Source organism: Podarcis cretensis (assembly GCF_951804945.1).
Source record: "Podarcis cretensis genome assembly, chromosome: 10".
Classification (NCBI taxonomy): Eukaryota; Metazoa; Chordata; class Lepidosauria; order Squamata; family Lacertidae; genus Podarcis; species Podarcis cretensis.
This window is the reverse complement of record NC_137179.1, coordinates 3086239-3109311: the sequence shown is the minus strand read 5'-3', so window position 1 is coordinate 3109311 and position 23073 is coordinate 3086239. Positions and strand designations below refer to the sequence as shown.

Sequence of the window (23073 nt, the reverse complement as noted above, 5' to 3'; positions counted from 1 at the left end):
CTGCCCCCCAAACCATCAACCCCCCCCCCGGTATGTCGCACCTTTTCCTTCTGCTCCTCCTCCCCGCAATCCGGCTTCTGTTTCCGGAATGAGGGGAGAGAGCCCCCCTCTCAAACTGCCTGCTTTTTCCGCAAGTGGAGCTTCTACTCCGGATGCTGCTCTGCTCCAGAGCTCTAGGGGCGCGCGCTTTCGGAAAGGGAAGGAGGGGCGGCAGGACCCCCCCCCCTCCGTGGATGTTGCAGGAAAGGAAAGGAGAATCGGGAGCGAGGACAAAGAGGTAAAGGGGTCGCGGGGGGAGGAGGGGGGAGAAAAGGACCCAGAGACCCCCGCCGGCTCCCCCAAGCGCCTTCCGTGGGGCCTGGATCCCTGCGCGCGTGCTGCGAAGGGGGCTTTCCTTGGCCCTTTGGGTGCCTTGGCAGGGGCGGCCATGCACCGCCCACCCAGGGGATCCCAGCGAAGCGCCCTTGCCCCATTTTCACAGCGCAGGCATCCCTGGGGCGCTGTGGGTTCCGCGCGGATAGAGGTGGACCATGAAAGGGTTAATGGGAGTGAGGGACGCCTGGATAGAGACCCCCCGTCCCTCCCCTGCTCGTCTTGGGGGGCCCTTCTGGACGGAGGAATGCGGGTCGCAGGGCGAGGGGTGAGCCGCGCCAAGGGGTGGGGGCCTCTGGGTGCAGGGGAGACTCTGGGACAGAGGGAGAGAATCGATGAAGTGGGGAGGGGGAGCATCCCTGGGGCAGGGAAGTGCAGCATTGGGGGAGGGAGAGATAGGAAACCAGTCTTTGGGGAGACGTCTCCATCGTGGTGCAAGCTGGGGATCTTCGCAGGGGCCGCCTTGGCTTCTCCCTCCCACCCAGGAATCGGCCACCTCCTCAAGGCGACCAGAGAGGGATCCCTGGAAAGTGGGGGTTCCAGTCCCCCCACCCCTTCCTTCCTGCAATCTCCATCCTCTTCCTGCCCCCATAAGCCCCTGCCCAGACACAGCGATTGTGCCCAGTCCAGCCATTGGTCCCCTGGAGAGGAGAGGAAATCCCGAAAGGAAGAGGGGATGGGAGGGGCCTTCTCAGAAGCGGCTCTTGGCTTCCGCAATCCCACCCAGGAAGCAGCCAGAAACCTTTTCCTCTCTCCCAGGCTTCCATCTTTATTGTCTTTTCCGCTGAGGATGAGGATAATGTGCACCTGCCATCAGAAACAGGGGTGCAGAGTCCATGCAATGGCTCTCAGGCTTGATATAAAAGTTGCACCTGAAAAGCTTTTCTGTTCATCTTATTCTTTGTGGGCAATGTCAGAGTGACTGACAAGCTGAGATACTATCCTTCAGCATCTTATGACAGCGACTGCATGAATCTGCCCAGTCAAAGAACCCATTTTCATGATAGACAGTGCCTGTGGCTGGAGGCTCTACACACCGGGTGTTCCAGTGCAGGCCAAAGACTGCCAGTATTAGCACAGGTGAGGTGTGTGACCTTCCCAAATTTACAGACTGTATGTGAATGAGAGTTTGTGCCAGCAACCCTGTGATTTTCTCCACCCATAACATTTCGTGAGCTGGTATTGCAGTACGAATTCCAAAAAAACTACAAAAAATCACATGATAATAATACATTGGTACCTCGGGTTAAGAACTGAATTCATTCTGGAGGTCCGTTCTTAACCTGTGGTACCACTTTAGCTAATGGGGCCTCCTGCTGCCGCCGTACAATTTATGTTCTCATCCTGAAGCAAAGTTCTTAACAAAAGGTACTATTTCTGGGTTAGCAGAGTCTGTGACCTGAAGCGTCTGTAACACGAGGTAGCACTGTAAAAGTTATAGTATTCATCTTTTCCCCCAGCCACTCTGGGCAGCTTACAGTACAAATAGGTAAAGGTAAAGGGACCCCTGACCATTAGGTCCAGTCGTGGCCAACTCTGGGGTTGCGGCGCTCATCTCGCTTTATTGGCTGAGAGAGCCCGTGTACAGATTCCGGGTCATGTGGCCAGCATGACTAAGCCGCTTCTTGCGAACCAGAGCAGTGCACGGAAATGCCGTTTACTTTCCCGCCGGAGAGGTACCTATGTATCTACTTGCACTTTGACGTGCTTTCGAACTGCTAGGTTGGCAGGAGCAGGGACTGAGCAACAGCAGCTCACCCCGTCACGGGGATTCGAACCACCGACCTTCTAATCAACAAGCCCAAGGCTCTGTGGTTTAACCCACAGCGCCACCCGCGTCCCTACAGTACATGTACAAGACAGTAAAACATCAAATATTAAAAACCTCCTGATACAGCTGTCTTCTAAATGTCAGATCGTTGCCTGTTTCCTTGCCATCTGAAGGGAGGGCATTCCATGGGGCAGGAGGCCATCTGCCTGGTTCCCTGGAATGTCACTTCTAACATCAAGGGAACCAGCAGAAGACCCTCGGAGGCGGACCTCCCTGTCCGGACTGAGCGATGGGGGTGAAGATGCTCCTTCAGGTCCACAGGGCCGAGGCTGTTGAAGGCTTTAGGTTGCAGATTTTGCTCCTCCATAATGATCGATGTATAGTTAGCAGAGTAGGAAAAAACACTCAAGAAGCAGAAAAAATAATAATTCAGCTGAGAAATTTATTACTGAAGACAGATAAGCATAACAGGATCCCAAAAATAGCAAAAACTTAATTTACAGTAAAACCCTGACTTAGCATACTAAAACAGCACTCAAGTAAGAAACAGACAAACAGAGTAGAGTAATATCAGAATAGGAAGTGGGAGAAGGTGCATTTCAATACTGTAATTTTTATATAATTCAATGTCGGAGTAACCCTGGGACTAGATAACAAGCCTCCAGGTGGACGTTCCCCATCTGACCTTCACGTTCCTCTTCCGCACGGGCAGAATCTGCCTTCTGGACTGTGGGATTCACGGTTGTTCTCCTTCTCTCCATCCACCAGGGCTTGACTTCAGGTGCAGCAGAATTCCCCAGCCCCCCAAGGATTTGAGACCCATCAGCTTTCCTCACCTGGGTTAGCCAGCCGGTTGAAGCCATTGCTTGAACCCCTGTTGCATGCTGACAGCTTCTGGAAGCCACAGGTGAGAGCTGAGTGCAGGGTGGGCATGAAGGGTGGGGAAATGACCCCAGAAGGTGCAGGACATGTCCCCCACCAAAGGAACTACTTATCCCCAACACCCCATGACATCTAGATTCAGGTAGGTAGCCGTGTTGCACACTTTATCAGATACACTGACACAGATGTCACCAGACCCTTGTATATCGTGGGAGTGTGTGGTGGGGTTTTTCTCAGAAGGGTATGCCTACTACGATCTCCCACTACCCTTCACTATATGAAGAAGTGTGCAAGCACATGAAAGCTTATACCTAGAACAAACTTAGTTGGTCTCTAAGGTGCTACTGGACTATTTATTTTTACTTGTTTACTTGTACTGTGTCAGACCAATATGGCTACCTACCATTAAGTACAGTTATCTCCTTGCCTTGAATATCCTGCTTTTCAGTGCCAGATTAGGATAGTCCTGTGTCAGAAGAGGGGCTCGAGATCAGGCAGCACATCATCATTATAAAGAACCATTGGGTTGGGTGTTTCCGTCTGGGATTCCCATGTGCCATCTGCTTTCCTTCTGCTTCTCCTGCTCTCTCCATGCATTGTGAGGCATGTAGACAGAGGTCCATCTCCAAGAACAGGAGCTTCCCTGAGCACCCATTCAGCTGACCCCAAGCACCAAGCCTTGTCACTACTTCTCTGACTGACCCAGACCACAGTCCCTGGAAGAGATGAAGGCCTGGGTCTCCCAAAATAGTCCATATCGACCTCCTGAGGTCAGTGAGACTGTGCAGGTGATTCATGAAGATCTAGAGGTGGAAACGGGGGCAAACACTTGATTTGAAAGGCAGTCCCACAAGACAACAGTATTCCAAGGTCATGCTGTGTTATTAAAGATGATTGAGGATTATGAAAGTTTGCTGATGCATTACTATCATTTGACATCATACCATTTTCATTTCCTAAAAATTGGGAACATGGGGAGGACATGGGAGAATGTAGGAGATGTTGAAATAAGAGAAGGTGCTAATGGCAGTTGATGTGTCCTTTTCCCCCCTGTGTTCTCTTTCTTGAAACCCAAACAGGATTTCCTTTCTGCCCACTCTGAAGAAGGTGATACAGAAGACAGTCAGAATTCTGGGAGATGGGGAACCTTTCGTTTCATTAGGAATAGCCATTAAAATGTGTGAAATGTGCTTCACTGAATGAGCACACATAGTTCACATCAACGAACACAAAAAGGACAGAACCCATTTAAAGGTATGGAGTGCGGAAAGAGCTTCTCTTTCAATGCAACACTTAGAACACACCAGGGGACTCACAGAGAGAGAAAATGTTTTAAGTGCAGGGAGTGTGGGAAGAACTTCAGTCATAGTGGACACCTCAATATACATCAACGGACACACACAGGGGAGAAACCATATAAATGTATGGAGTGTGAAAAGAGCTTTAGTGATAGTGGAACCCTAAGAAGACATCAACAGACTCACACAGGGGAGAAACCATTTAAATGTATGGAGTGTGAAAAGAGCTTTAGTGATAGTGGAAAGCTGAGATCACATGAACGGACTCACACAGGGGAGAAACCATATGAATGTATGGAGTGTGGAAAGTTTTTCAGTCAGAATGGAAGCCTTAGATCACATCAACGGACTCATACAGGGGAGAAACCATTTAAATGCATGGAGTGTGGAAAGAGCTTCAACCAGAGTGGAAACCTTAGAAATCATCAACGGACTCATACAGGGGAGAAACCATTTAAATGCATGGAGTGTGGAAAGAGCTTTAGTGATAATGGAAACCTTAGAAATCATGAACGGATTCACACAGGGGAGAAACCATATAAATGTATCGATTGTGGAAAGAGATTTAGTGATAATGGAAACCTTAAAAAACATCAACGGTCTCACACAGGGATGAAACCATTTAAATGCATGGAGTGTGGAAAGAGCTTCAGTCAGAGTGGAGACCTTAGAAATCATCAACGGACTCACACAGGGGAGAAACCATATAAATGTATGGAGTGTGGAAAGAGCTTTAGGGTTAATGGACACCTTAGACAACATCAACAGACTCACACGGGATAAACCATTTAAAGGTATGGACTGCAGAAGGAACTTCAGTCAGAGTGGAACCCTTGATTTATGTCAACAAACTCACATAAAATACAAACCATATAAATATCAGGAAAGTAGATAGAGGTTCACTCTTAGTGGAAGTTCAAAATCAACAGACTCACAGACCATCACAAACTCAAAGAGGATAAGCAGTTTAAATGAAAAGATTGCAAAAAGATTGCTTTATTCATAATGGAGTATTTAAGGAACATCCAGGGACTCTCACATGGGAGAACCCATTTAGATGTTTGGAGTGCAGTACGTCTTCCTCTCAGAGTCCACTATTTTCTTCACAGAAATGAACTAAGCATGAAATCATTCCTACAAGCATGAGGTATACGTGAAGTTCTGGTGTTTATATGTAAAACTGTATAATAATGAAATAATGAAGGCAACATCTCACAATGGTGAGTATAATTTTACATGAAAGTACTTTTGGTTTTTGCACCAAACTCTGTCCCCCCCCCCCACCGCATGATCTCTCAGCACTGCTTCTTCACCAGAACTTCATTGCTGCCTCCTGTCCTGCACGTTCTGAAGAAAACTTGAAATACTGAAATTGAATGGGAGATTTTCCCCCCAAGTCTAATTTCAAGAGGGGGAAGGAGGGGCTGCAGGTAGCAGGGAAGTCTCCTGGGGGGCCCATCTTCACTCATGAATCCCATGGGGCAACCCCAGAGCTCCTGCTCATTCTGGGGTTTGAGGAAGATAGTATTTTTCCATAGTCCCAGAAGTTTTGCTTCAATGATGCTTCTCAGGAGTTTTCCTACCAGAGGACCACAGTGCTGTGGCTGCTGTTGTTGTCATGGAGTGGCTGGTGAGGGGGGGGAGGCACCAGCTGGGGACCCACAAGGGAAGAAGGCTCAGATCCTGGGTACTGGTGGTTGGATGAGCCGAAAGAGGGAGAAAATGGAGCAGACTGGAAGGGGAGATGTTGCAAGCTGAGGAGGAAACAGGGTTTGGTGAGCGGGAAGAGGCTGGGGCAGAGAGCAGTTCAGGCTCAGAGGGAGGAGAGGAGGGGGCCTGGAGACCCAGAAGAAGCCGGCTGCTGAAGCATCCAGGGAGACTTCCCCCTCCTGCTGCAACCAGCACATGGATTCATGTAATGAATCCTCCCCAAAATGATTTTCTTATTCCAAACAATGCCCATTTTAGGAGGAATGAATTGTTTTACGGAGTGGAAAAGGGAAATATCTAGATTTATATGGAGTGGAAAGAAACCGAGAATTAAACACCCGTTATTAACAGATAAAAAGGAGAGAGGAGTTTTTGCATTGTCAGATTTGCAATTCTATCATGCGGAGGCAGGATTGGTTTGGATAAAAGACCTTAAATTTTTTATTACAGGATTCATCCAGCCCAGCCTTTCGCATGATGAATTCTGCATTTATGTTAAATAAGCAGGAAGACAATATACCGTCCTCCTTCTTGTTCCACATAGAGATTTCTCAGGAGACAGATGAGGTGATCAGGCACTCCCATTTCTTGAAGAACTCGCCATAGTTTGCTGTGCTCAACACAGTCAAAGGATGTTCTGTAGTCTCCATAATCCAGCGCATGTTTGCAATTTGGTCTCTGGTACCTCTGCCCCTTCGAAATCCAGCTTGCACTTCTGGGAGTTCTTGGTCCACATACTGCTTAAGCCTGCCTTGTAGCATCTTAAGCATAACCTTGCTAGCCTCTGAAATGAGTGCAATTGTGCGGTAACTGGTGCATTCTTTGGCACTGCCCTTCTTTGGGATTGGGATTCATGTGTGGCAGGAAACCCCCCCCCCTCAATCGCTCAGTTTGTACAAACACAACACAACACACACACACTCACACATGACATACACAATGCTTCTGTTATAAATTCATATAAAATCAGCCATACATCGGATCTGCACCGTTCAACTTTTATTTTACACCATGAGGGAAGGACTATCAAACGGGGGAGACTTGACACAAGGCAGCCAACACGTCCACAGTGAGCACTGCCCAGTTGGCATGCCAACCTTGATGGTCCTAGACAGAAGATCATTCCACTCACAAATGAACCGGATATAGAAGTGGATTCAGTACGGACTGAAACACAGGACAGTGACCAGCCCTTCCCACTGGGGGCAGGAAACAGTGAACTCCCCTTTGTCCTCAGGAATGTAATCATGGGGAGGGGAAAGGAGGAACCGGACAGGTGAGAAGACCCTCAGGTTACCAGCACAACTCCTCCTCCTTCTCTGAAGTTTCTCAGCCCTACTCACCTCACAGTGTTTGTTGGGGGGGAGGAAGGGAAAGGAGAATGTTAGCCACTTTGAGACTCCTTCGGGTAGTGATAAAGCGGGATATGAAATCCAAACTCCTCCTCCTCTTCTTCTTCTTCTTCTTCTTCTTCTTCTTCTTCTTCTTCTTCTTCTTCTCCTCCTCCTCCTCCTCCTCCTCCTCCTCCTCCTCCTCCCTGAACCCCTCCTCTTTGTGATGTCTCAATGATGTAGTCATGATGTAGTCTTGGGGGTGTAGCATGGGGGATTCGGAGCTAATAAAAGTTGGGGTCTTCTTTTGTTGGGGGCTTCTATCTTGTTCCACCTGGTGGCAGGTGGGAGTCCTGTGGCGACAGTCTTCAATCAAGACCAAGCCGACTGGCTGCTCTTTTGCTCTGCTCTTCCTGGCTGGTCTCCTTGTTTCCTGTCCAAGGGATCCCTCAGATTTTGGAATCTGCTTGGCTGTTGTGCCTGGACGGGGCCTGTGTCCACGGTCATTGTCCCGGCCTTAGAGGCTGGGGTGGGGAGCTGGGATTTGGGGGAGTCGTTTAGCTGCCCCCCTCCATTCCCCGTTTGAACAGACCAAGACCTAAAACACGGAGGGATCTAAGCTCGTGGGGGGGGGAGGGGAGGATCTTGCACTTGTGGGGGGGAGACCCCAGGTTGCAGCTGGATCTCCGGGATCAGCCCCTCCCCCGCTCTCCTGATCCAGAAGGAAGTGGGGAGGGGGAAAACCTTCTCGCCCCTTCAATCCTTTCCCTCCCCTCCCGGCACCTCCTTCTCTCACCCCGCCCCCCCCCACAACCCCAGATCCCGCCCCATAAGTCCCACCCCTCCTTCCTCCTCCTCCAATCCGGCTTCTGCTGAAGGAATGGGGGGGGGTGAGCCCCCCCAACCTCCCTTCTTCTCCCGCAAGTGGAGCTTCTGCGCAGAATTGCTGCTCTGCTCCATAGCTCTAGGGGCGCGCGCTTTCGGAAAGGGGAGGAGGGGCGGCAGGCAAATTCCCCCCCCCCCCGTGGATGTTGCAGGAAAGGAAAGGAGAATCGGGAGCGAGGACAAAGAGGTAAAGGGGTCACGGGGGGGGGAGGCTGGAGAAAAGGACCCAGAGACCCCCTCCAGCTCCCCCAAGCGCCTTCCGTGGGGCCTGGATCCCGGCACGCGTGCTGCGAAGGGGGCTTTCCTCGCAGGGGCGGAGATGGGGCGCCCACCCACGAGGACTCCCCGGCCCCGTTTCCCCCGCGCAGGCATCCCTGGGGCGCGGAGAGAAGCCAGGATAGAGACCCCCCTGTCCCTCCCCGGCTCATCTTGGGGGGGCAATAGGGCCGGAGAGATGGGGGGCGCACGGCGAGGGTTGAGCCGGGCCAAGGGGGCGTCTGGATGCAGGGGAGACTCAGGGAGATAGAGAGGGGGTCATGGAAGTGGGGGGAGAAGGGAGGGGGCACCGTCGGGTCAGGGAAGCGCAGCAATGGGGGGGGAGAGAGGAAGACCAGTCTTGGGGGAGACATCTCCATCATGACGCCCACGATGAATCTCCGGATGGGCCGCCTTGGTTTCTCCCTCCCGCCCAGCAATCGACCCACCCCCCTTCAAGGCGTCCAGAGAGGGATCCCTGGAAAGTGGGGCTCCTGTCCCCCCACCCCCTCCTTCCTGCAAGCTCCACCCCATAAGCCCCTGCCCTGTCCTAACACAGCGATTCTGCCCAGTCCAACCACTGGTCCCCTGGAGAGGAGAGGAAGTCCGAGAGAAGAGGGGAGGGGGGAGGGGGGAGGCCTTCTCGGAAGCGGCGCTTTGTTTCCGCAATCCCACCCGGGAAGCAGCCAGAAACCTTTCTCTCTCTCTCAGGCTTCCATCTTTAATGTCTTTTCCACTGCCTGCTTCACTGAGGATGAGGATAATGTACACCTGTCATCAGAAACAGGGGTGCAGAGTCCATGGAATTGATCTCGGGGCTGATATAGAAGTTGCACGTCAAAAGCATTTCTGATCCTCTTAAACTTCGAAGGCAGTGTCAGAGTGACTGACAAGCTGAGATACAATCCTTCAGCCTCCCATGAGAGCAACTGCATGTATCTTCCTAGTCAAAGGACCCATTTTAATGATAGACAGTGCCTGCAGCTGGAGGCTCTACACACCGGGTGTGCCTGTGCAGGCCAAAGATACCAGTATTAGCACTGGTGAGGTGTGTGACTTCCCCAAATTTACAGACTGTATGTGAATGAGCGTTCGTGGGTGGGATTATAGTTTATGGCAACCCTGTGATTTTCTCCACCCATAACATTTCATGAGCTGATATTGCAGTACGAATTCCAAAATAACTACAAAAAATCACAATATGATAAGAATGATTGTATTATTTATATCCTGTCCATCTGGTTGGGTTTCCCCAGCCACTCTGGGAAGCTTCCAGTACATATAAAAGACAGGAAAACATCAAACATCCCAATACGGTGCTGCCTTCAGCTATCTTCTAAATGTCAGATAGTTGTTCATTTCCTTGACCTCTGATGGGAGGGCGTTCCACAGGGCGGGCACCACTACCGAGAAGTACCTCTGCCTGGTTCCCTGTAACCTCACTTCTTGCAGGTAGGGAACCAGCAGAAGACCCTCAGAGGCGGACCTCAGGGTTCAGAGTGAAGTATGCGGGTGGAGACGCTCCTTCAGGTCTACAGGGCCTCCATATAGTTAGCAGAGTAGGAAAAAACACTCAGAGGCAGCAAAAAAATCCATTCAGCAGGTAAATTTAGTACTGAAGGCAAAGAATCATAACAATCCAAAAACTGAATTTACAGTAAAACCCTAACTTAGCATACCAAAACAGCACTCAGGTAAGAAAGACAGAAGCAGAGTAGAGAATAGCAGAATAGGAAGTGGGACCAGGCGCCTTTCAATACTGTAATTTATAAACAATTCAGTGTCAGAGTAACCTTGGGACTGGATACCAAGCCTGGCTCCACCCCAGTTTAAGCCAGCTTCTTCTGGTTCCCCAAAACAAGGAAGGTTCAGCATAACCTCATTACAACTGATCCCACCACCTGCTCTCAGCAGAAAGGAAACGGCCTTATCAGGTAAAATGTTCCAGCTAGAGAAAACACCAGCTTTGAATCACACAGGGTAAAACCAGCAGAACCTTCTTGAACCGATAGACCAGGAATGATCTCTATATTTTAGATCAATACTTTTCTTGCCTGAAAGATGCAACCATGACAATTTAAAGATCAGCACAAACAGTTTGAATTGTGCTCCGAAATGCACTGAGAGCGAGTGAAGATCCTTTAGGACAGTGTTACAAGGTTGAACTTTCCATTAAGTACAGTTATCCCTTTGCCTTGAATATCCACCTTTGTCAGTGCCAAATTAGGGTAGTCCTGTGTCAGAAGAGGGGCTCAAGATCAGGCAGCACATCATTATTATAAGGAACCATTGGGGTGGAGTGTTTCCCATTTGCCAGCTGCTTTCCTTCTGCTTCTCCTGCTCTCTCCATGCAATGCAAGGCATGTAGATGGTGGTCCATCTCCAAGAAGCTTCCCTGAGCACCCATTCAGCTGACCCCAAGCACCAAGCTTTGTCACTAGTTCTCTGACTGACCCAGACCACAGTCCCTGGAAAAGACGTAGACCTGCGTCTCACAAAATGGTCCACTTGGACCTCCTGAGGGCGTTGGGACTGTGAAGGTGACTCATGAAGATCTAGAGGTGGAAACAGGGCTGGATGGAGGATTATAATAATAATATAATAATAATTTATTATTTCCCCAGCCACTCTGGGCGGCTCCCAATCAAATGTTAAAAACAGTACAGCGTTAAATATTAAAAACTTCCCTGAACAGGGCTGCCTTCAGATGTCTTTTAAAGATAAGATAGCTGCTTATTTCCTTCACATCTGAAGGGAGGGTGTTCCACAGGGTGGGCGCCACTACCGAGAAGGCCCTCTGTCTGGTTCCCTGTAACTTGGCTTCTCGTAGGGAGGAAACCGCCAGAAGGCCCTTGGCGCTGGATCTCAGTGTCTTTATGATGCAGAGGATGGGGAATGTCCAAAGGAAGGATGGACCAGAGAAAGAGAGGGTCTGTTCATAGACAGAGAGCAGCTGCCTTTCCTGTGAGGAAACAATTGATTTGAAAAGGCTGTATTCCAAGATCATGCTGCGTTATTAACGATGAGTGAGGATTATGAACGGTTGCTGCTGCATTACTATCATTTGATGACATTGCTTTTTCATTTGCTGTGCGTAAGAGGGGGTGGGGTGGGTGTTTAGTTGGGTGTGGGAATTTGTTTAATTTAATTTAATTATGGTGTGTTTGTAACATTCTCTTTTTTATTGTTTTGTTAGTTTGTTTTTTGTATAGGTTTTAATTTGATTTTAAGGGGAGGGGTCAGGGCTGCCTGGGAGTGGGTCCCATCAAACAAAATGGCTGGGGCAAGTTCCACGGTGTGTGTGTGTGTGTGTGTGTGTACTGGGGCAACCAATCTCAGTGATCACGGGTAGGAGGAGGAGATATGCTAAGACCAGACCATGTCATTACCAAGGAAGCGGGCTTAGTCATTGTTTGACTGCCTCCGGGTCTGGTCTTGACTGGATGGATACTGGAATCAGCAAGGGATGCCCACACAACCTGAAGGTGCTGCTGTGCAATGCCAGGTCAATGATCCATAAAACCATTGTGATCCGTGACTTGATCGTGGATGGAGGACTTGACCTGGCATGTGTAACAGAGGCTTGGTTGGATGAAGCAGATGGGCCTGTCCTTGCTGCTGCTTGTCCACCAGGTTTCTCTTACGCACAGCAACCCAGGTCATGTGGGCAGGGAGGGGGGTTTGCAGTGATTTTTAGGAAGTAATTCGTTTGCAACAGGCATCCTATTGGGAAGACCCAGTTTTCTGAGTGCATGTTCTGGAAATTGGGCAATAGGGGCAGTACAGGATTCCTTTTGGTGTACCAACCCCCCCCCCCCCGCTTCACCAAGGATTCCCTGGCTGAGCTGCTTCAGGTCATGGTGGATGTTCTCCTGGAGACACCTAGCTTGGTTGTCCTAGGGGATTTTAACATCCATGCCGACACGACCTTACAAGGGGCTTCTCGGGACTTCGTGGAAAGCATGGCCTCCATGGGGCTGTCCCTGAATAAGTCTGGCCCAACCCATAGCCACGGACCTGGTGTTTACCTCTATTGATGTTCGTGATCTGACACTAAGTAAAAGCAAAACAAAAGAAGTGCCATGGTCAGATCACTTCCTGGTGCAACTGGACTTCTCCACGACCCATCCCCTCTGCAGGGAGGTGGGACCGATTTGGATGGTCCGCTCCCACCACATAATGGATCCAAATGGTTTCCAGAGAGTGGTAGGGGATGCTTTATCCCATGTTGATGGCCTTTCAGCTGATTCCCTGGTGGCCTGCTGGAATGTGGAGTTAACCAGGGCTATTGACTGGCTCTGAAGTGCCCTCTCTGATTGCATGGAGCCCGAACAGCCTCTATTGCATCTGCAGAAAACAGCAGCAGGAGACTTTTTCAGGTGGTTCGCAATTTAGCAGAGCCACCTGCTCCATCAGGGCTCAGTGCAGCCCACATGATCTCCTGCAATGATTTTGAAAAGTTTTTTACAGATAAAGTCGCTCAGATTCACTCAGGTCGCTCAGGTAGACTCCACCATGGCATCAGGGCCGGGGCAGGAGAGTGCTAGAGTCTGTCTAGTCAAATTGTGTGGGATCAATTCCAACCTGTTACCCCCGAGGATGTGGACAGACTGCTTGGACGAGTGAAACCAACCACTTGTCTCCTTGATCCTTGCCCATCCTGGCTTATAAAAGCTAGACAGGAAGGGCTGGGTGATGGGCTTCGTGGGGTGGTGAATGCTTTCCTCCATGAGGGAGCCTTTCCAGACCCGCTGAAAGAGGCAGTTATTAAACCGCTTCTTAAAAAACCATTTTTAGATGCGGGCATGATGCCCAACTATCGCCCAGTCTCAAATCTTCCATTCTTGGGCAAGGTGATTGAGCGAGTAGTTGCTGAACAACTCCAGGCACGCCTGGAAGAAGCGGACCATTTGGATCCCTTCCCGTTGGGATTCAGGCCTCATCATGGGACTGAAACTGCCTTGGTCGCACTGGTCGATGATTTCCGGCTGGCTAGAGACAAAGGTGAGAGCTGTTTCCTAGTTCTGCTGGATCTCTCAGCGGCCTTTGATACCATTGAGTATAACATCCTTCTGGACCGTCCTGAGGGGCTGGGAGCTGGGGGCACTGTTATACAGTGGTTTCGCTCCTTCCTCCTAGGCCGTGTCCAGAAAATGGTGTTGGGGGATGAGTGTTCAGACCCCTGGGCTCTCACTTGTGGGGTGCCTCAGGGTTCTGTACTCTCCCCCATGCTTTTCAACATCTACATGAAGTCGCTGGGAGAGATCATCAGGGGGTTTGGGCTGGGTGTTCATCCATATGCGGATGATACCCAGCTCTACCTCTCTTTCAAATCAGAACCAGTGAAGGCAGTGAAGGTCCTGCATGAGTGTCTGGAGGCGGTTGGAGGATGGATGGCGGCTAACAGATTGAGGTTGAATCCTGACAAGATAGAAGTACTGCTTTTGGGGGACAGGAGGCGGGCAGGTGTGGAGGATTCCCTGGTCCTGAATGGGGTAACAGTGCCCCTGAAGGACCAGGTGTGCAGCCTGGGAGTCATTTTGGACTCACAGCTATCTATGGAGGCGCAGGTCAATTCTGTGTCCAGGGCAGCTGTCTACCAGCTCTATCTGGTACGCAGGCTGAGACCCTATCTGCCTGTGGACTGCCTTGCCAGAGTGGTGCATGCTCTGGTTATCTCCCGCTTGGACTGCAATGCGCTCTACGTGGGGCTACCTTTGAAGGTGACCCGGAAACTACAACTAATCCAGAATGCAGCAGCTAGACTTGGGACTGGGAGCAGCCACCGAGACCACATAACACCGGACTTGAAAGACCTACATTGGCTCCCAGTATGTTTCCGAGCACAATTCAAAGTGTTGGTGCTGACCTTTAATGCCCTAAACAGCCTCTGTCCAGTATATCTGAAAAAGCATTTCCACCCCCATCGTTCTACCTGGACAATGAGGTCCAGCACCGAGGGCCTTCTGGCGGTTCCCTCACTGCGAGAAGCCAAGTTACAGGGAACCAGGCAGAGGGCCTTCTCGGTAGTGGCACCCTCCCTGTGGAATGCCCTCCCACCAGATGTCAAAGAGATAAACAACTACCAGACTTTTAGAAGACATCTGAAGGCAGCCCTGTTTAGGGAAGCTTTTAATGTTTGATGCATTACAGTATTTTAATGTTTTTCTGGAAGCTGCCCAGAGTGGCTGAGGAAGCCCAGCCAGATGGGCAGGGTATAAATAATAAATAAATTATTATTATTATTATTATTATTATTTCATAAAAATTGGGAACTTGGGTAGGAAGCGTGGGAATGTAGGAGATGTTGAAATAAGAGAAGGGGCAAATGGTGATTGATTTGTTCTTTTCCCTTTGTTCTCTTCCTTGGAATGCAAAAAGGACTTCCTCTCTGCCCACTCTGAAGAAGGTGTTACAGAGGAACGTCAGAATTCCAGGGGACGGGGAACCTTTCATTTCGTTAGAAATAGACATTGAAATGTGCGAAATGTGGAATATGCTTCACTGAATGAGCACACATAGCTCACATCAACAAACTCACAGGCGAGAAACTTTTTAAAGATTTGAAGTGTGGAAAGAGTTTCACTGATAGTGAAAAACCTAGAATACATCAGCGGACTCCCATGGGTAAGAAAGGATTCAAATGCAGGGAGTGTGGGAAGAGCTTCAGTCAGAATGGAAACCTTAAATTACACCAAAAAACTCACACAGGGGAGAAACCATATGAATGTATGGACTGTGGGAAGAGTTTCCATCGAAGAGATACACTTAGAATACATCAACGGACTCACACAGGGGAGAAACCATTTAAATGTGTGGAGTGTGGAAAGAGCTTCAGTTCCAATGCAACCCTTAGATCACATCAACGGACTCACACAGGTGAAAAACCATATGAATGTATGGAGTGTGGGAAGAGCTTCAGTTACGATGCAGGCCTTAGAACACATCGACGGACTCACACAGGAGAGAAACCATATGAATGTATGGAGTGTGGAAAGACCTTCAGTCGGATTGGAAACCTTAGAATACATCAACGTACACATACAGGGGAGAAACCGTTTAAATGCATGGAGTGTGGAAAGAGCTTTAGTGATAGTGGAACCCTTAGAATACATCAACGGACGCATACAGGGGAGAAACCATTTAAATGCATGGCGTGTGGAAAGAGCTTTAGTGATAGTGGAAGCCTTAGAAAACATCAACATATTCACACAGGAGAGAAACCATTTAAATGTATGGAGTGTGGAAAGAGCTTCAGTTTCAATTCAAACCTTAGACAACATCACCTGATTCACACAGGGGAGAAACCATTTAAATGCATGGAGTGTGGAAAGAGCTTTAGTCAAAATGCGCACCTAATTTTACACCATCAAACTCACACAGGTGAGAAACCATTTAGGTGTATGGAGTGTGGAAAGAGCTTCATTCAGATTGGAAACCTTAGAATACATCAACGGACTCATACAGGGGAGAAACCATATACATGTATGGAGTGTGGAAAGAGCTTCAGTCACGATGCAGGCCTTAGATCACATCAACGGACTCACACAGGGGAGAAACCATTTAAATGCATGGAGTGTGGAACAAGCTTTAGTTATGGTGGAAGCCTTAGATCACATCAACGGACTCACACAGGAGAGAAACCATTTAAATGTATGGAGTGTGGAAAGAGCTTTAGTTACGATGCAGGCCTTAGACAACATCAACGGACTCACACAGGAGAGAAACCATTTAAATGTATGGAGTGTGGAAAGAGCTTCAGTTTCAATTCAAACCTTAGACAACATCAACTGACTCACACAGGGGAGAAACCATTTAAATGCATGGAGTGTGGAAAGAGTTTTAGTGATAGTGGAAGCCTTAGAACACATCAACGAACTCACACAGGTGAGAAACCATTTAAATGTATGGAGTGTGGAAAGAGCTTCATTCAGATTGGAAACCTTAGAATACATCAACGGACTCATACAGGGGAGAAACCATTTAAATGTATGGAGTGCGGAAAGAGCTTCATTCGGATTGGACACCTTAGAATACATCAGCGGACTCATACAGGGCAGAAACCATATAAATGTATTGAGTGTGGAAAGCACTTCAGTCAGAGTGCACACCTTAGACAACATCAACGGACTCACACAGGAGAGAAACCTTTTAAATGTATGAAATGTGGAAAGAGCTTCAGTTATAGTGGAAACCTGAGAGTACATCAACAGATTCACATCGGTAAGAAACGATTTAAATGTATGGAGTGTGGAAAGAGCTTCAGTCAGAATGGAAATCTTAGAACACATCAGCAGACACACAGGGGAGAAACTGTTTAAATGTATGGACTGTGGAAGGAGCTTCAGTCAGAGTGGAAGCCTTGATTTATGTCAACAAACTCATACAAGAGACAAACCATATAAATATCAGTAAAGTAGGTAGAGGTTCAGTCCTAGTGGAATTCTACATCTGCAGACTCATGGACAGGAAGAACTTTAACAGTTGACACCCTACAAACCCATCAACCCTCAAAGAGGAGAAGCTGTTTAAAGGGAAAGATTGCAGAAAGTGCTTTAGTTATAATGGAGTGTTTAAGGAACATCTAAGAGCCAGTGTGGTGTAGTGGTTAAGAGTGGTTTGTAATCTGGGGAACCGTGTTTGTGTCTCCGCTCCTCCACATGCAGCTGCTGGGTGACCTTGGGCCAGTCACACTTCTTTGAATTGTCTCAGCACCACTCACCTCACAGAGGAAGGGAAAGGAGAATGTTAGCCACTTTGAGACTCCTTCTGGTAGTGATAAAGCCGGATATCAAATCCAAACTCCTCCTCTTCTTCTTCTCAGAGTGGAGAACCCATTTAAATGTATGGAGTGAGAAACGTGTTCCTTTCAGAGTTTACTCTTCTTCACAGCAATGAACTCAGCTGAAAATCCATCTTCAAAGCGTGTCATGTATTTGTTCTGGTGTTTATATGTAAAACTGTATAGTAATGAAATAATGAAGGTAACGTCCCACATTAATGAGTATAATTTTAGATGTAAGGTACCTTTTGATAGTGAGGGGGAGGGGGTGATTCTGTATTTCTGGTGGTGAGTGAGGATTAGGGCTGGGCATATATTGATCTCATCCTATACCAGTTTCTAGACTACATTGTGATAACCTTTGGAAAACAATGGATATGGCAATACACCATGAATCACAGTGTGTGCTTCTGGGATGCACATTTGCCTCAAAGCAGCCGGCAGAAAGCTTTGCTTCATGAAGGGCTTCTGGTTGATCGCTCGCCATCACAGTTGGAGATCTCTTTATCGGAGGAGACCTCTGTATATCAAAGGCAGGGGAAACTGCTCCAGTGCACAGACCCCCGGAAAAACCTCAAATCGAGCATTTTGAGGACATGGAATCTGGCAGGTGTCAAAAGTGGGCTCCCCCCTCCCTGGAAAGTTCTGTTTTTGAGCTCCGAGAACGAGGGGGTTGGAGCTGCGACACATCGGAGAAAAAGCTTCCTGTGATTAAACGAAGCTGCGAGACTGTGAGGCATTAGCGGTCAATTCTTCCAACATCAAAAGGACTGTATTGTGAGTACCTTTTACGTTTGGATTATATATGGCTAATGTAAGGGTTGTGCTGACAAGCTAGCTGAGGTAATGCCCCCGTCACACAGCCATCTCTGTACAAGAGATTTATTGCTAAGCTTCAAAGCAGTTACAAGAGTTCAAAAACACACTTCATCTCTCGGAGTCAGATGAATCGTCTGACTTTTTTTACGCCTCCCCCAGCAAGCCCATTTCCTGAGTCCACGCCTCTTGCTTCCTCTGCTCTGTGAGTGGCTGGTTCCCAGTACTGGCTCCCCCCTCCCAGCTTCCTCCTCTGACGTGGAAGAGAAACTGCTAATTACTGGCGTGGGCTTCTCTGTACTTGCCTCTCTGCTTCCCCCTCAGCTCTTTTGCAGCCTCCAATTCCCTGACATCCACCCCCTCCTCAAAGGCCCCCTCCCCCTTGGGAGAATCGACCACCCCCAATTTACCCTTCTCCAGAGTGGCGGGGTGAAGTCTGGAAAACTACCCTCCTCATCATCCATATCTTCAAAAACCGTCCTCCAGTCCTCCCTCAAACCCACAGTTCCTCATGTTCACCAATAGACACTTTCCTCTTCTTCTTCCTCTTCGTCAAATGGTGGGAATCCCTCGAAATCCTCTTCATCATCCGTCGGCCCAAACACCTGTTGGAAAAATCTACCCCAGGGTTTGGGTTTGTCAGGGACGAAATTGTGGAAGTCCTCCACTAGACCCTCGTCAGTGATACAACTCTCCGGGACCCAGGTATTCTCTGAACTAGGGGCCCCTTCCCATGCCACCAGATACTCTTGCCTCTCTGCTTCCCCCTCAGCTCTTTCGCAGCCTCCAATTCCCTGACAGCTAACTAAAGACCTGACCTCAAGAGTCACTAAATCAGAGATTTGCCCAAGGACTTGTTCTGATCGTAATGCTGTGTTGACAGAGTTAAAATTGTCTCTACAGGGTACTTTTAGATGGCAGATGAATGATGTTTTACTGAGAACTGAATTGATCATAAATAAAGCTCAAAAGACCCTAAAGGACTATTTTGAATTGAACCTGAATCCTGGAATTGAAGCAAGGGGTGCAAGTAAAGTGGTAATGCCAGGTATTATTGATTCAACAGAATTCTATCAGGAAGGAAGCACAGAATGAGCAAAAGGAAAAAGTTCTGTCTCAAAGAAGAAAGAGAAAAAGCTAAAAAATCAACAGATTCAAAAGGAAATTAAAAGATCACAATCTTAGTCTTCACAAATAGTAAACCAAGAAATTGAATGGAAAATTATATTGATGAAACAAAAGACTTTTGCATCGGCAAATAAATGCAGAAAATTATTGGCTAGGGGACAGAAGGACAGTACAATAATTAATATTATGGAGGATGGTAAGAATATTGAGAACCCAACAGAGATTAGAAAATGTTTTCAAAAGTACTATAAGCAGCTTTACAAAAAGGAAAAATGGATAAAATGGAACAGTTTTTGGACAAAAATGGATTGCAGAAAATTCCAGCGGACAAAACAAGCCTACTAAATGAACTGGTTACAAGACAAGAAGTTGAAGGGGCAATTGCCCAAATGAAAATAGGCAAAGCACTGGGACCTGATGCTTTAACTTCCAAGTATTATAAAATATTTAAGGATTGGCTGATACAACCATTGATGGATGTTTGTAACAAAATATTAAAGGGGGACAAAGCACCCGAGTCCTGGAAAGAGGCATTCACCACTCTGATACCCAAAGCAGATACAGATAGAGCTCAAGTAAGGAATCAGCGACCAATTTGCTTGTTGAATGTGGATTATAAAATATTTGCAAATATTTTGGCTTAAAAGATTGAAGAAGGTTTTGAATAAGCACATACATAAAGATCAGTCAGGTTTTTTATCTGAGAGGCATATGAAAGATAATATTAGGAATGTACTGGATAAAATTAGGAATGTACTGGAAAGATTAGAGGCAAAGAAGAATCCTAAAGCAATGTTTATGTTTATTGATGCAGAGAAAGCCTTTGATAATGTTTCTTGGAGTTTTATGAAACAGAACTTGTGTAATATGGGGATCGGTCAAAAAAATTAAAATGGTTTTAATGCAATTTACTTGGAGCAGAAAGCAAAAATTATAATTAACAATGTGATTTCAGAAGAAATTAGGATTGAGAAGGGAACCAGGCAAGGGTGCCCACTCCCCCCCCCCTGCTTTCTATTTCTGTCCTAGAGGTGCTGCTGAATATGATAAGGAATGATGAGGAAGTTAAAGGCATAGTAGTGGGAACTAAACAATATAAGTTAAAAGTCTTTGCTGATGATTTGGTATTGACTTTACAGGACCCTGAGTTCAGTGCAATCAAAGCACTGAAGATAATTCAACAGTTCGGACAAGTTGCAGGTTTCAAATTGAATAAGAATAAAACCAAAGTTTTAGGGGGGGAAATAATGATACATGAAAAACTTAATTTAGAGGAACCCACAGGGCTGAAGTTTGTGACAAAGGTGAAATATCTGGGTGTAAATATGACTGCAAAAAATGCATTTGTACAAAGACAACTATGAAAAGTTATGGAAAGATATCAAAAGAGATTTGGATATTTGTACAAGGTTGAAACTATCTTTGTTGGGCTGGATTTCTGCGATAAAGATGAATGTATTGCCTAAGGTGTTATTTTTGTCCCAAGTACTCCCTATCATTGATAAGTTGAATTGTTTTAAGGAATGGCAAAAGGTATTATCTAAATTTATCTGGCGGGGGGGAAAACCCAGAATTAAGTTTAAATTATTAACAGATGTAAAAGAGAGGGGTTTCTCCCTGCCAGATTTAAGGATTTACTTTGAAGCTGCAGCCTTTTGCCGGCTGAAACAATGGTTTTTATTGGAAGATACGGATGTTTTGGATTAGGAAGGTTTTGATAATGTATTTTGTTGGCATGCATATTTATGGTATGATAAGCTAAAAGCTCACAAAAGATTTAAAAATCATATAATTAGAAAATCTCTGGATAATGTTTGGATAAGATACAGGGATTTGTTAGAAAGGAAAACACCCAGATGGATATCACCATTGGAAGCTAAGACCCATAAAAGGTTGAATATGAAAGATACACGGTTGAAGTATAATGATAGTTTGATGGAAGTAGGGGACCAATTTAGATTAAAATCTTATGATCCGTTGAAAGATAAATTAGATGATTGGTTCCAGTACATCCAGATAAATGAAATGTTTAAAATGGATGAGAAAATTGGTTTTCAAACAGAGAAATCCAAACTAGAAATGGAATTATTAGATACAAAAACAAATTACCTATCTAAGATGTATAATTTATTGCTGGAATGGCATACGAGAGATGAACAAGTGAAATCTGTAATGACTGAATGGGCCAGGGATGTGGGACACAATATCATGATGGTGGATTGGGAGAAATTGTGGAAAAAGGAATCGGAATAAACAAGATTTACCAACTATCGAAGAATGGCAGATAAAGATGATGGACTATATGGAACTTGCCGAACTGACTGGGAGACTCCGAGACGAGAGAGAAGAGATGGTGGAAGAAGATTGGGAGAAACTTAAGGAATATTTGAAAAAATATGTTAATATTTAAATCTCAGAATAGTTCTGGAAGTGGATATAGGCTGTAGGATTAGAAGTAGAAGATAGTGTATTTTAAAATAATATTATTTGTAAGCGATAAAATGTGAAGTTAATTTAAGTGTGATAAAAAAAAAGATGGTTAGAAACTATGATATATGTAAACTGCTAAAGGCGAAGTAAAATGAAAATCAGATACGTGGGACTTGCGGAAGCCCACCTAACAATGTTTAGAAAAATAAGGATAAGAGAATAATCTGTTTGCATTGTTTGCTTTTCTGTTTTTGTTCTTTATTTGTGTTATAAAATGAATATTTTTTTTGAAAAAAAGAAGAAAGCTTTGCTTCGTGAAGCCCCTGCAGATGCCAAGTTCCTGACTTCTTTCCCAGACGACAGGAAGCGAAAGGCACACCTCCACTGCCCTGTGTCCTTCCAGCCTCTTTCCTCCCCCCTTGCTCCCTTCTGCCGGTGTGTGTGCCTGACTTAGATTTCCTGCGTGCTGTATGATTTTACTGCTGAAACTGGATTTACTCTCAGGAGCTATGTTTTGTGCCTCACTGGAGACCCAGTGAGAACTGTATGCTTTGAAAGCTCAGTAAACTATTACTGAAGAAGTCCCGCTGCTTCTGTCTGTGTTTTTGACCTCAGCGTGGGACTTGCTCTACATGTGGCCCCTACCCCGCCAATGCTTGGCTGGAGCCCTGGATTTGCTGTACTCAAGCATTCAAGATGGGTGTTTGTGTGACAGACTGGTTTTTGCCACAAACTCTGTCACCCCCACCACTGCCTGATCTCCAAACATTACTTACTCAACACAACTTCATCCCTGCCCCCTGCACCTTCTGAAGAAAACTTAAAATTTAATGGGAGATTCCCGCCCCCCCAACCTAACTGCAAGAGGGGGAAAGATGGGTTGCAGGTACCAGGAAAGTCTCCTGACGGGCTCATCTTCAGTCATGAACCACTTAGGGGAACCCCAGAGCTACTGCTTATTCTGGGGTTTGGGGAGGATAATATTTTTCCATATTCCCAGAAGTTATTAGTCAACCATGCTGTCAGGGAGTCTTCCTGCCAGAGAACCACAGTGCATATTGCTATCCTACTGATTTTACTCTTGTTGTTGCTGTTGCTGTCATGGACTGGAGGGGTGCAGGGGGTGGGAGGCACCAGTCTGGGGTACCCACAAGGAAAGAAGGCTCAGATCCTGGGGGCTGGTGGTGGGATGGCGATGAGCAGATAGAGGGAGAAAAGGGAGCAGAGGGGGAGGGGAGGTGTTGCAAGCTGAGGAGGAAACAGGGTTTGGTGAGCAGGAAGAGGCTGGGGCAGAGAGCAGTTCAGGCTCAGAGGGAGGAGTGGGGGGGCCAGGAGACCCAGAGGAGGAGGCCATCAGCTGAAGCATCCAGGGAGCCTCCCCCTCCTGCTGCGACCAGCTCCCCTCTCCCCTGG

General features: G+C 47.1%; 3 protein-coding genes across 7 annotated transcripts in view; all 3 read left to right on the top strand.

Moving 5' to 3' along the window:
• LOC307225084 (uncharacterized protein) overlaps window positions 1–5541 on the top strand; it is a 43277-nt gene extending 37736 nt beyond the window's left edge. Inside the window, exon 4 of the transcript XR_013842799.1 lies at window positions 5471–5541. The gene's annotated coding sequence lies outside the window, so the exon portion shown is untranslated. The remainder of the gene's footprint in view (window positions 1–5470) is intronic.
• LOC307225033 (uncharacterized protein) lies at window positions 1285–17314 on the top strand. Of its 3 annotated transcripts, none has more exons than XM_079992682.1 (2): window positions 1285–1452; window positions 14886–17314. In XM_079992682.1, exon 2 carries the CDS (start codon window positions 15128–15130, stop codon window positions 16823–16825), a length of 1698 nt encoding a protein of 565 aa, XP_079848808.1. In that variant the 5' UTR covers window positions 1285–1452; window positions 14886–15127; the 3' UTR covers window positions 16826–17314. The 3 variants fall into 3 exon arrangements, with proteins under 3 accessions (XP_079848808.1, XP_079848810.1, XP_079848809.1); XM_079992684.1 differs by having other exon boundaries at window positions 1285–1457; XM_079992683.1 differs by lacking the exon at window positions 1285–1452 and adding an exon at window positions 8250–8436.
• On the top strand, window positions 2912–22241 carry LOC307225194 (uncharacterized protein). Of its 3 annotated transcripts, XR_013842809.1 has the most exons (3): window positions 2912–3050; window positions 4105–5394; window positions 17361–22241. XR_013842809.1 is itself a non-coding variant. In XM_079993050.1 (2 exons), the coding sequence occupies exon 2, from the start codon at window positions 4225–4227 to the stop codon at window positions 5104–5106; it is 882 nt and encodes a 293-aa protein (XP_079849176.1). In that variant the 5' UTR covers window positions 2912–3050; window positions 4105–4224; the 3' UTR covers window positions 5107–5541. The 3 variants fall into 3 exon arrangements, 2 of the variants coding, with proteins under 2 accessions (XP_079849176.1, XP_079849177.1); XM_079993050.1 differs by lacking the exon at window positions 17361–22241 and having other exon boundaries at window positions 4105–5541; XM_079993051.1 differs by lacking the exon at window positions 17361–22241 and having other exon boundaries at window positions 2912–3167; window positions 4105–5541.
• Window positions 22242–23073: the final 832 nt, after the last annotated feature.